Source organism: Montipora capricornis, chromosome 4, assembly GCF_036669925.1.
Source record: "Montipora capricornis isolate CH-2021 chromosome 4, ASM3666992v2, whole genome shotgun sequence".
Lineage (NCBI taxonomy): Eukaryota > Metazoa > Cnidaria > Anthozoa > Scleractinia > Acroporidae > Montipora > Montipora capricornis.
This window is the reverse complement of record NC_090886.1, coordinates 54,091,290-54,103,789: the sequence shown is the minus strand read 5'-3', so window position 1 is coordinate 54,103,789 and position 12,500 is coordinate 54,091,290. Positions and strand designations below refer to the sequence as shown.

The window sequence follows — 12,500 nt, the reverse complement described above, 5'->3', positions numbered from 1 at the left end:
ATTAAACAAAGTTATTACTATTATTATTTTCATTATTACCATAGACTTGGTTAATTCAAATGCATTCAATGGCCCTCCAAATCCAGCCTCACAGTCAGCAACTATGGGCAGAAAGTAATCAATGTGATTATCTGTTCCTTCCATGTGTGCAATCTGGTCTGCCCTGATGAAAGCATTATTAATGCGCTCCACCAATTTAGGGGCTGAATCTGAAGGGTACAAACTCTGATCAGGATAAGTCTGTGAAGCAAGATTGTTGTCTCCAGCCACTTGCCAGCCACTAAGGTAAATGGCTTTTAAGCCTGCTTTGGCCATCTGCACTGCCTGGCCACCTGTAATCACAAGTATAATTCAGAAAATATGTAAAAGGAAATATCACAAATTTAATATTATCAAACTTAAAGGGAAAGTACGGCTTAGAAAAAGTTTCTCAGAATCGAAAGTTCTTTAACTGTATTGTCATACTTGATCACTCATTTGGGCATATTGTGTTTAAATAGCCAACAATAACGCTTCAAAAATGGGCAATTTTAAATTGAAATCCGCCATCATTGTTTTTGTGTATGTAAGCGAGGCTATAACGTAGCAATAGTCAAGGATTTCTCCGGAAGACTAGATGTTCTTGATGTTAACAAGGAAACCACAGGCGAGGAGCGCGATACTTTGTAGACTTGAATCTTAATCCAGAGGGTAAATTGCATTAATATTGACTCCACCATCCGAACAGATTTACCTCGTGGTCATTAAACAAGGTTTTATATGTGAGTTTAGTTATATGCAGGAGTTTTACGAAGCAAAAGAGAGCTTGCAGTGCTATCCCGCGCTCATTTGCTGTGAAATTTCCTCATTTGCCTGGAAATCAAGTTTAATCTGTCTATGAGATCCCTGTTACAACTTCAAACCAAATGATAGATTTATATATTTCCATCAAATGGTAAGAGTAAATCGTTTCAGTAGTGTCTATAAAGCTCACAAAATTTAATTACATTTCGAGTTGTTTATTTTACTGCCTGGAAAAGCCCATAACAGTGAAAGTCGTCAATATATTCCTTGATTCGGTTTTCTCGCTTCAACATAATGATATTTTGGACTGGTTGACTGAAATTCCAGTATGAAGCGAATTTTACAAAGACCAATATTCATATACCTGAAGATCCCGCTTGAATTCCTCTTTGGCAAAATGACAGACCCGAACAGACAATATAGCAGTCAGGTTTTCAGGTTTGAGGAATCTACCCCTGTTTTACTTTCACAGGCCAACTTTTCTTAAAATTTTCATTTTCCGGTGGAATCTTCTGTTTTTCTTATTTAATTGTTGCTGTGAAAAAGCCTTGCTATGTGTATTGAGCGACATCTGAAAGTTTCGTCGCCGAAACAAATTCATTTGCTGAAGAAATAAAGACGGCTATCGCAGAAGAAAGAAAGTGACAAAGAAAAGAAGGTACGCTTGTCGAATATTTTTATGTCACATGTTAAAGGTTTTTGTCTTGTTTACATTTGCTCTGGCTGATTTTTTCCGCCTGGTTTGATTGACCAGAAACTCTACAAGTATCAAGTGACTTGAGTTTCTGTCACACTTATGGCCTACTAGCTAATGAATGACAAGACCATTTACCATAGTTCATCTTACATTTGAATTTCTCTGAGCAGAAAGGTCACACAACATCCAGAAAGTGATCAGGGAACGAAGACTATTGACTATTGCTATTGACTATTGCTACGTCATAACACGTCATAAAACACGTCATATCCAAGATGGCACTCTCCAAATCATGAAAGAGGCAACTTCAAAGTGCTCTTGTCACATTTTCACAGGGAACTGGACAAGACGGCAATTATTTTCAAATTCCCGGGGAAAAGTTTTAGTAATTTGGAGAAACTTTTTCTAGACGGTACTTTCCCTTTAATTAGATAAGGCTTGCTTTAGATTTATTGGGTAATTTTATCTCATATTTTATATCTTCATTTTATAACGAAAGTGGCAAATAGGTGAAAGGCTGTTTTATTTGCATATTTCGAATACTCCCCTCTTCACACCCACTTTCTCTCGTGAATGTTGAAAAGATCAACATCAACTTTTTAAAATTCAACCAGACAAGATAACAGGGCTTGATATTCTCTCTTCACTTTATCCTGGACGAAATAGACTTTGCTTCTGGGTTTACTGTAGCTTTAATTGTTCTTTATTGTATCTCGGAAATCGAGCCGAAAATTGTGGAATTGCCCAAGTACACTGAAGAGCATCGGTCTTTTGGTCCAAAGTCCAAATAGGTTTGTGAAATTTCCCACGTCATTTTACTGTTCGTGGTTGACGTGGCGTTTTAAAAGTTTTTATTCTCCATTTCTATTTTTGTGAAAAAATTGCTAGAAAACCTCTTAAATGTAAGAATCCACTTAAATCCTTTGTATTGATCGTATCAATGAAGTCTAAGATAGTTTTAAACACGAGCAAATTAGCGCGCGTCAATGAAGCTCTCACCATATTAGGGAAACGAGTGTCTTTCACGTGAAATGAAACTTACGATGTCAAAATAAAGAGAAAGGGCAAGAGCACTGTGAATTCATTAGACAGTAACGAAATCCCTTACCAGTTAATGCTCCCAGAGCATTGATGTAAGATTCTCCTCCACGAGTCAAGTATTCCCAGAGTTTTATGGATCCTCGCTTCGCTAGAGTATACTCGATTTTCAGCGAACCTCGGAGTCTTTCGACATCCTCTCGGCTGTAGTTCCTCTTAATACCTGCAAATCGTTGGAGTTTCGAAAACATTGTCGATTTGGTCAAAGATCCTGAAACTTTGAACTCTTGACTCGATTCGCTCTTTCTTCTACGAAGTTTCGAAGGAAAACTACTGATGAAAAGTAGACTGAACGATTTTTACAGAATCTGTCAAGAAATGTATGCAAACGGACTTTGAACTTTCAGGAATGCACATATTTCATTGGTGCAAATGACAATGTACTGTTCTTTTGAAGCTTTTGTATTGGTTCGTGCATAGCAACAATTAATGGCTCGGTTGAGTGAACAAACGCACGCTTTTTGTCTCGAGACCTTGGAGTCCTAAGTGCGAACTCATCAATGGCATATTTGTTTTGATCGTACATGTTCGGACAAAATACGACCTAATGAGATTTCTGCGAGAAGTCCAACACTAGTGTTTAAAGATATCCATGGAAGAATTAAGTCAATGATTTTGTTCCAGTTACATCTCAAAATGAGACTGGTAACTGAACCTCAACAAACACCCGCACTCGTTTGACGCTTTGAGGCAATATAATGTAGGAATTGCAAGGTCATAAAGAAAAAAAATTCATTCCAAGTATGATTGGAATAATAGGTGTCTTAATTTCACAAGAATCCTGTTTTTGATGCGATAGTGGCTCTCTTTCCCCTCCCACACCCCCTGACTCTCCCCTCATCCTGCTGCGTCACTCCTCCGACACACCCACATCGATTCCAGTGGACTTTGTTCTGCACTCAGACGAGGCAAAAGTCGTCCTTGCAGAACGAGCTCCTCCATTGTGGGTTAAAACTCGTATTTAAACAGAGGCTTTCTCCTTCAAAGGGCGTCACAACCTTCTGTAAGTGTGTCATTAGGTTTAAGACTCTTTTTAGTATAGCCTTCCAGCTTTATGTGTTCGTTCTCTTGGACAATCTCGTTATTTAATTAAACATGTGAAAATGTAACGTGTCAATGATCAGACCTACATGTAGCCTCCATTTAAACGTCTTAATGTTTTTTAAAAAAGAAAGATACCAAATCAGTGTGTTTCGAATATGAACGCGATATTGAGCTACAAGCTTTTAAAAATGAGTGCTAGCGTGCTTGTTGGTGGTGGTTCGATAGTTATTCATGCATTTCACTTACGTCAATATTCCCTTACGTTATAAAACTAATGGGATATTGATTTACCGAACCAACTTCCCACAGATCAAAACAAACGGATAATTATTAATACGTCTATTCTAGTAAGCGAATACAGGTGCAAAGGTCACGTTTTCTTTTTACTTTGAGGAACTTTGTCCAGTGACTAGGCAATTATAACTCTCTGATGCATTTCCTGTTTCCTTGGAAATATCCTGCTTCCAAGGATAATAATCGTTGTTTACTTCCATTGTAAAATATTGCTGACTATATGTGTTGAGATGGCATGTTTTTTTTTTTTTTTTTTCAGTTGAATAGTCCCAGCCAGTTAGAAAAGAAGCAACCCATCAACAATGAAGTGGCCACAAGGTAAGCAAAAGGTAGTGAATAATATTTTGAAAAGGAGGAAGCACAAGGTCTAGTGGTTTGGGTGACAGATTTGCAGCTGAATGGCCTGCGTTCAAATCCCACCAAAACTGCATCCAAAACTTTTCTCCAAAGGTCCCAAATTCGACTCTGCTATTTGTTGTACGAAGCCAAAATATGCTTTATAAATCAGCATCATTACTGTTGTGATTATCATCATCATCATCATCATCATCATCATCATGACAATTATTATTCTTATTACTAATAACTGTTATTGTTCAAAGCATGTCATAGATGTCACAATCTCAGAGGAAATGTTTCTTATCCTGGATCCACTGCCAGCTTGAAATAAGAATTTTTGAAAAACTAAAACAACACAATTAATGTGGTTTTCAATGGAAAAACAGACAAAGAAGAGAAATGTTAACCCTATTTTATTTTATGGCACAACTTGAACGCTTAAATCCAGATGCGTGCCTGATTTTGATCTCCAACTTGTGTGTCCCTCTGGGCCTGAGCACTACCTATTTCTAGTAATAAGTTAAGTGTAAGCTCTTGCGTCATATTTTTGGTGAGAGTAAATGCAGCTGTTTATCTTGATGAGTGAGAGTTTAGCCGACACTGTGATGTTTATAATAATTTCCTTTATAATATGGCAAGCAATTCTCAGGCTAAATGGAGCACTCCAATTGGCTGGTTTTCAGCTGTTTTTTACAGTATGAACCATTACAGTCCGAAACACAAAGAGTTTTAAATAAGTGGAATTTAATTTTTTTCACAACAACAGCACAAATTATGGCAAGCAGAATATAGTTTTATGTGTAACAGGTTACTGTTCAAAGTTCGGAACATCCACCAAGCAGAGAAGTGTCCTATCGCTCAAAGAAATAATGCCATATAATAAACAACTTACTAACCTCACTTGCTCAGGACCGTACTGGGAAATATTGGCCCTACATACAGTTGCAAAAAGGTTGAGACACTGAATCAAAAATCCACCTCTCCTTCCTAAAACCCCTCGTTCAGTTCATAAGAAAAGTCCCAACACCCCTCCCTCCCCCCTCCCCCTTTTTCAATGTTGATACCCTGTAAGTTTGAATGCTAAGTGGAGATGGAAACGACTTTGCTTGGGGGAAGGGGGGTAGGAGACACGCTGACTTGAATGACACGCATTGTACGGTTATTAACAGTGAGTGTCTCAACTCTTTTTGCAGTTGCTTGTAGGTCGTTTTTGTACAGACCTCGCTTCGTGCTGTCTGTACTGCCACGACTTCTAACCAATGTTTCCCAGAATGGCCCTCACGCTCAACCAGTAAGAGGTTAGTATTCCCAGATGGGAATCATGTTGAAGTTGAGAACACTTTCAATTGTGATGCTTATCAAAATGATTATTATTGTTGTGCTCATTAGTGTCGTAGCTAATTTCTTCATGAGTGTCGCTGAAATTTAGGACTTTGCTTAATAGGAGTTGAAATTACTGGAGAAGTTAAACCAGAGTACAGACAGATTTTGTCGCATGAAGCACTTGAGTTTTTGGCAGACTTGCACCGTAGTTTTAACTACCAGAGGAAAAAGTTGCTTAAGAAACGGATTGAAACTCAAGAGGCTATCAACGCCGGGCTGGTCATTACTTACCCTGAAGCTCATCATGAAAAAGACTGGAAAGTAGCAGCTGTTCCTCATGACTTACAAATGCGACATGTGGAGATCACTGGGCCAACTGATCGTAAGATGGTTATCAATGCCTTAAATAGTGGTGCTGACATGTACATGGCTGATTTCGAAGATTCTCTCACTCCTTCGTGGAGAAATATCGTTGAGGGGCAAATGAACCTTTTGGATGCGAACAGGAAGACCATTAGTTTGGTAAATCCAGATGGTAAGCACCATGTTGTGTGTTTATATGAAACTGTGAATTTAAAATTTATAAAGAACTGGGCTTAGTTGTTTAAACAGCAAACTACCAGTTAAATCTTCACCTATTTAAATGGCAACCAAGTTTTAATTTTGCCTGCTTAAATGCTTTAACCCTCCCCCTCCCAAGACTGACACTTGTAGATTTTACTCTGTCTAACGTCAGACGATTTTACTCGTCAACAGGGGCCTCTTCAGGCAGGGGTTTTATTAGAAGCCGGGACACAGGTACTACAATGTAGCACCTGTCTACACTGAGTACAATACCCGCCATTTCTCAAAGGAGGTCTCAAGATCAAAAGCCAGACTATATATTGGGGTGCCCGCTCACTCTATCACAAGGTCCCTTCTACTTTAAAACTTAATGAAAACCCTGCTTTAGGGGTGAAAGGGTTAACAATGAAACAAAGTCAAGGCTGAAGGTAGAAAAGCCAAAATAATATAAAAACTGCAGACCTAAAATTTCATAGAAAGGTTTTCTTTATTTAGTAAATAATATGCAATTGAATTGTTGGCACTTATCTGGGATTAGCTTAATCAGGGTTTGAACATCTGGACCACCATACTGGTGCCTTTTGCAACTTGTGTTTGGCCTAAAGTCTTTTGGAAACTACTGTATTTACTTGTGTATGAGTCAAACTCATGTATAAGTCAACCCCCAATTTTCAATGCATAAAAAGCGATTTCTGGCTAAAAAGCTGAAATTCAGATCGATAGTCAATTGTTCCTAAAAGTTAATGTCATATGTGTGAGAATTCTTTTGCAGTTGCAGTGGACAAAAAAGAAACACTGTAAATTAATTTTATTAGCCTTTGTAACATGACATGCAAGGACACAAGTATTTCAGTTTACTTGAGAAGTTTTTTTCTAGTTGTATGTGAAAATTGATCTTCCTATTTTAAACTAACCTTCCTCTGAACATTGATAAAGAAAGGGGATTTGGTAGATAAAGAGAACACCAAAAGAGTCTCGAAAAATGGCTTGATAAATAACTAATTGCCATCTTGGAAAACATTTGCCAGGTTACTAAGCTACTGAGCTTGTTTGATCAAACATCAGTTCATTCTACTACAAAATGCTCAACCTACAAAGTTTCAGATACAACTATAGTCTAAGAGTCATGTCCAGAGGTTTGTATTCAACAACTCCAAATTTTCCTGTTGACAACAAAATGTCCAGCCAAGCTCATCAAACAGAAATACAATCGGGACTTACCGGTACATAATGTTTTGTAAAGTCGGTTTTCATGCAGATTTTTATCGGCAATTGTTATGCTAAATTATCTGGTAGTTCTAGTGCTACCAAACCAGCTATATGATCTGTATCAGTCTAGTGTAAATCGAGAGCAAATCTTTGGGCTGATTTTTAGGTCATAAAAGGTCGACTTACACAAGTAATTACAGTATACAGTACATGTACAGATCCCAAAAAAAAAAAGATGTCTGTAGTCAATTTGAGATCTATAAACATTGCTGGCCCTTTAACTCAATGAAGAAACCTACAACAACTGTAAAGCTTGACTCCCCAAAGAATTTTATTGTTGCATAAAAGACAACAAATGTTGTCATTTTTGGTGCTCGAATTGTATTTCAGACTGGTGATCAAAAATTTTTTCAAGTTAATGCAGAGTGTGTTATATTCAAATTCATGATAGGATCTGAGCGTCGTTTAAAGGATAAGACAGCCTGTCTGTTAGTGCGTGTGCGAGGTTGGCATCTTGATGAGAAACATATCCTTTGTGACGGAGAGCCCATGGCCGGTGCACTAGTGGACTTTGGTCTGTACTTTTTCCATAATGTCCACATTAGACTTGCTCAAGGTTCAGCACCGTACTACTACCTCCCTAAAATGGAGACTCACTTGGAAACAAGGCTCTGGAATGACGTGTTTAAGTCTGCTCAAGATTACTTGAAAGTGCCACAAGGTGAGACTATTTAAAAACCATAGCTAAAACCGGAATGATATTGGTCAGTTGGTCAGACACTTGTACATGTATGACACAGCTATTTGCATCCTACGCAAAGAATTTGTTGAATATGATGCAGCTCTTTGCATCCCACATGAGTCATTGGACTGGTATAGGATGCAGCTCTGTTGTGTTTAGGTTTAAACTGTCTATCACCTCAAAATCCTCTTTCCGCTCAACAATTTTCTGCACTTGTCTGCCACTAATTTTTTGGTTTGCTAAACTCTCTCCATCAACATCACTCTTTTAGAGGCTCCTAAAAAGTGGAAAGTTTACAGGTTGTAATGAATTTGATCAACGACTGCTCAAGGACGAGGAATGGTTTTAATACCTGGTTGAGGTTGACATCATAGCTAGGCTGCTTTGTATTGAGATTATAGTTTTTTTTGAAACAGCGATGCAAAGTAATTTGTGACTTCAACCTGGTATCAAACCCATTCGCCCTCATTGCTCGGTCATGGATTAACCCTTTAACACCCAAACCGACCTAAACCGGCCGCCAGATGTCTAATGCCAGACTATTTTACCTGTCAGTGGGGAACCCCAGGAGTCAATGGGTTAAACTATGATCACTTTTCCCATCTTTCAAAGTTACAAATAGAAAAAGTGAATTTTCAATAAAAGGTTTTTAAGTCAACACAATATTTTATCAACACAATATAATTATTTGGGACAATTCCGGAGAATAAATAAAGTGGAAATTAAAGCCTTTTTTTTGCCCAATTTTAACCCTTTCACAAAAAAGTAAAAATTATGTTTCAAAGAGACTATGACCAATAATATTGTAAGCACATTTGGACATCAACTTAATGAGTGAATCAATAACTAATTCAAAGTTATTTTTGCACGGTTTACTGAATATGGGGTAAAAGCAGATCTTAACAAGTGTTATTGAAATCCAAAAAGAAAATTGGGGCTAACCACACATTTTTCGAAGATAATTAATCAGCAATATTTGTAAAAATATATCAAATACAAAGCAATGTATCGCATTCTTTTCCAAATTGAAGCTTAAGTATCTCTGAAAAATGCATGGTTAACCCCAATTTTTATTTTGGATAGCAAGAGCACTTGCTAAGTTCTGCTTTCTCTGCATAGTTTTGAACCGCACAGAAATATCCATGTATTAATAAGCACCACCCATAGGAAATCTGAGTATCTTGAGGTGCCAGAACATATGTGCAATAACAATAGTAGGCACCATCCTTAATTAACTGATTTTGACATAAACTTTATTAACTTGGACATTGTATCATTAGGAAATTTTGGCAAGCAAGGGGCACTAGGCCATTCAGATTACTAGTGTGTCAAATAGCTCAAATGTATCTGAGCGAACAGAAGATGTTGCTTTATCTTTATTTTTATCTTTCCTCTGTCGTTTGCAGGGACCATTCGTGCGACTGTTATGTTGGAAACACTGCTTGCTGGAGTTAACATGGAGGAGATGCTCTATGAGATCAGGGAACACTGCTGTGGAATGAATGCTGGCAGATGGGATTATATATTTTCAGCAATCAAAAGGTTTTCAAGGAAGCCCGATAGTGTTTTACCAGATCGTAAGATGGTATGTATCAGTAAACAGTGATATGCCTTTGTCGAAATGGATACTTGCATAGATAGCAACATGCTCTAGAGGATGAAGATGTTTAAGGCCACTTTACACAGTAGGATTTGTCGGCTGGTTTTGTCCTGCTGGTAAATCGTACCGAGTAAAATGTGTAAAACTTGTAATTTTTCATCAAAAGATCTTCCGGTTGCCCTTTTAGTATCAGCCATTTTGAACGCTTTAATTTTTTAAGTATTTATGCGCTTACCTACTCACATACCCTTTGATTGACATGGCGGTTTCTCTCAGAGTGTCGGCCCGACTTCAAAAAATCTGTTGCAGTGCAACAGATTTTTTTGAATTGGACCGATTTTCATTTCCGTGAACCGGTCGTTAATCAGCTGTCAAAATACACGCAAGATTTGCGCTCCGACGCGGACAGGCTGAGACATTGTACCATGAAAACCGGCCTTTAGCTTCTGAAGTCATGTAGTTAACGTCTTGGCTTTCCATAAGTATTCTGAAGTGAAGTGAAGATAACTGTTAGTCACTCCCTGCAGGACTTTTTAGGACTAATATTTTATAATGCTGTTTGTAGAAATTTGGCCTAACTGCTTGTTATAAAGTTTGCAATCATTAATCCATAACAAGCAGCAAGTAATCATTAACTGGGAAAGTGAACAATGCCCCTGTCCAGAACAACAGCACACCTCAACACCTGGGAACAAGTCCACTACTTTTCATGGACAGTGAGTGGGTTCTTAAATGACCAACACTATTGATTTGTGGAAAGGGTTGCAAGACGAGGCCTATGATTTATAGTCCTTATAAATCTGAGAAGCATTGGAAGTCTAATCATTTGCAAATGTCATGACAAAGTCAGCACTTTCTTCTCGGTTATGTTAAGTGTCACGCTATTTCAGTCAAACTTTGAAACACCAAAATACGTCTTTGCATCAATCAAGACCAAAATAATAATAATAATGGTGTAGTTTTGTTGCCAGTAACAACTGTAGTGCACTGAAGCTATTCTTTGTTATTTGCATCCATGGATGGAGAGGATGGAAATGGATTGTAACCTGAAAAAAGTTTGGAGATGGTGTCCTCAGAAAGTCTCCAAAAATTAAACATGAATAGTTCTTTGTGCAGTAAATGCCGTACAGGGAAGCGTTAGAGCGTGCCTGTTTGCCCTCTATCAGGGAACACCACAAAGACATTACAATGTCGTTATTTAGATCAATCAGCGAATCAGGACAGTAAACTATATCACCTAATTCCTGAAGTCTACAGCCCTCATTATAATTTCAGGCACCAAAGAACGTACAATGTACCAGCAGCCAAGACAAAGCATTTTGCTAATTCATTTTTCGTGAAGTGTGTGGCTGTAACCAACTCAAGTTTGAGATGAATGAGAAATTTTTAATATAATTTTAAGCCATTACATTTATATTTGTATATTCATAGCTTGCAAATAATTACGCAATTCAGTATTTTACTGCGATGTGATTTAATAAAAATCAGTAAACCGTCAACCATCATATCTTGTCAGTGGGTTGTCAGGATTGTTGTACATGTACACATGAGCTTAAGTACTAATAATCTTACCCTTGAATTTTGACCTAAAAACAGCAAATTTAGCACGGCAGTGCCCCTGTTAATGCCCTGAGTGTCCAATGGTCTGTGACCTCTCACATAATATTCTGCTGCTTAAGCAATTGACCCAACTCGTCATAAATCGGTTGCTTCTTTTGCCACTTTTACCTTTGAATGAGTTGCTCCGTTTGTCCTCTAAAACTTTAAATGCTACTGTATTCGAAAAAGGTTTTTCAAATTATTTTTATTTTAATTAAAAAGTCAACTTTTTGCTTATCTTGCGTACCTGTATGTAGGTGACAATGACTGTACCATTCATGAGAGCTTATACAGAGCGCCTTGTTCAAGTGTGTCATCAGCGTGGTGCTCACGCAATGGGTGGAATGGCAGCATTCATTCCAAGCCGAAAAGATGAGAATGTGAACAAGGTGGCCTTTGAGAAGGTTCGTCAGGATAAGGAAAGAGAAGTGGCCGATGGTTTTGATGGAACCTGGGTTGCCCACCCTGATCTTGTGTCTTTTGCAAAGGATATCTTTATGAAGGTATGACGATGAACAAAGTAAGGAAAAATCTTGTGTAGGTTCTTGTGAAAGTTAAAGAATAACATTGATGCCCTTTGAGGGGAGGCAGAGGTGGAATGTTGGTGGGTGCAGTAAATGGGAGGAGGTTAAAACGTGCATTTTTAATTTCCAAGAAAATGTAGAGAAAAGCAAACCCAGTGTATAACCTGTTAGTCTTCTCTCTTTATGGATACTTTGTTATCGTTAGTTATCAAGAGAGTGGGGGATGTCCGAGGATCAAGGAGACATTATTTTGTGGGTTACAGGTGAAAGAAGTTCCCTTAAAGGGAAATGATCATTATCTCATTCTTTGCATAACTGAATATTGGACCTGACTCTTGTTTACCTTGTTATTGCAGGGTTTGCGTGGCGCAAGTCATCAAAAGCACCGCCTGCGAGAGGAGGTTAATGTGAAGGTTGAAGAAATCCTTTCTGTCTCTGTACCAGATGGTAAAATTACAGAAGAAGGAGTGAGAGTTAACATCGATGTCGCCCTGCAGTATCTCAACAGCTGGCTTTTGGTATTTAAGTGACTTAAATTTTAATGCTCATATTAATGGATTCAATAATATAGGCTTATGATATAGCAACTGCCCTTTATATCACCTCTTGTGCATAAGTATATTTTGAATTTGCTGTACTTGAGCCAGGCCACAACACCGGACTAATGATAATATTGACAACAGT

At 38.0% G+C, this 12,500-nt stretch overlaps 2 protein-coding genes across 3 annotated transcripts in view; one reads left to right on the top strand and one right to left on the bottom strand.

The window, feature by feature from the left end:
- The window catches only part of LOC138047484 (isocitrate lyase-like), a 4,706-nt gene extending 1,809 nt beyond the window's left edge, over positions 1 to 2,897 (bottom strand). The window contains exons 1-2 of the mRNA XM_068894357.1: positions 2,589 to 2,897; positions 40 to 332 (exon numbers count right to left, since the gene is read on the bottom strand). Coding sequence (XP_068750458.1) covers positions 40 to 332; positions 2,589 to 2,769 — 474 coding nt within the window. The 5' untranslated portion in view covers positions 2,770 to 2,897. The remainder of the gene's footprint in view (positions 1 to 39; positions 333 to 2,588) is intronic.
- A 547-nt stretch (positions 2,898 to 3,444) lies between these two features.
- Positions 3,445 to 12,500, top strand: part of LOC138047482 (malate synthase-like) — a 10,384-nt gene continuing 1,328 nt past the window's right edge. The window contains exons 1-8 of one of the 2 annotated variants that reach the window (XM_068894353.1): positions 3,445 to 3,581; positions 4,176 to 4,234; positions 5,449 to 5,553; positions 5,700 to 6,113; positions 7,803 to 8,072; positions 9,500 to 9,678; positions 11,550 to 11,795; positions 12,173 to 12,334. In XM_068894353.1, coding sequence (XP_068750454.1) covers positions 4,219 to 4,234; positions 5,449 to 5,553; positions 5,700 to 6,113; positions 7,803 to 8,072; positions 9,500 to 9,678; positions 11,550 to 11,795; positions 12,173 to 12,334 — 1,392 coding nt within the window. In that variant the 5' untranslated portion in view covers positions 3,445 to 3,581; positions 4,176 to 4,218. The remainder of the gene's footprint in view (positions 3,582 to 4,175; positions 4,235 to 5,448; positions 5,554 to 5,699; positions 6,114 to 7,802; positions 8,073 to 9,499; positions 9,679 to 11,549; positions 11,796 to 12,172; positions 12,335 to 12,500) is intronic. The other variant, XM_068894354.1, reaches the window with a different exon arrangement.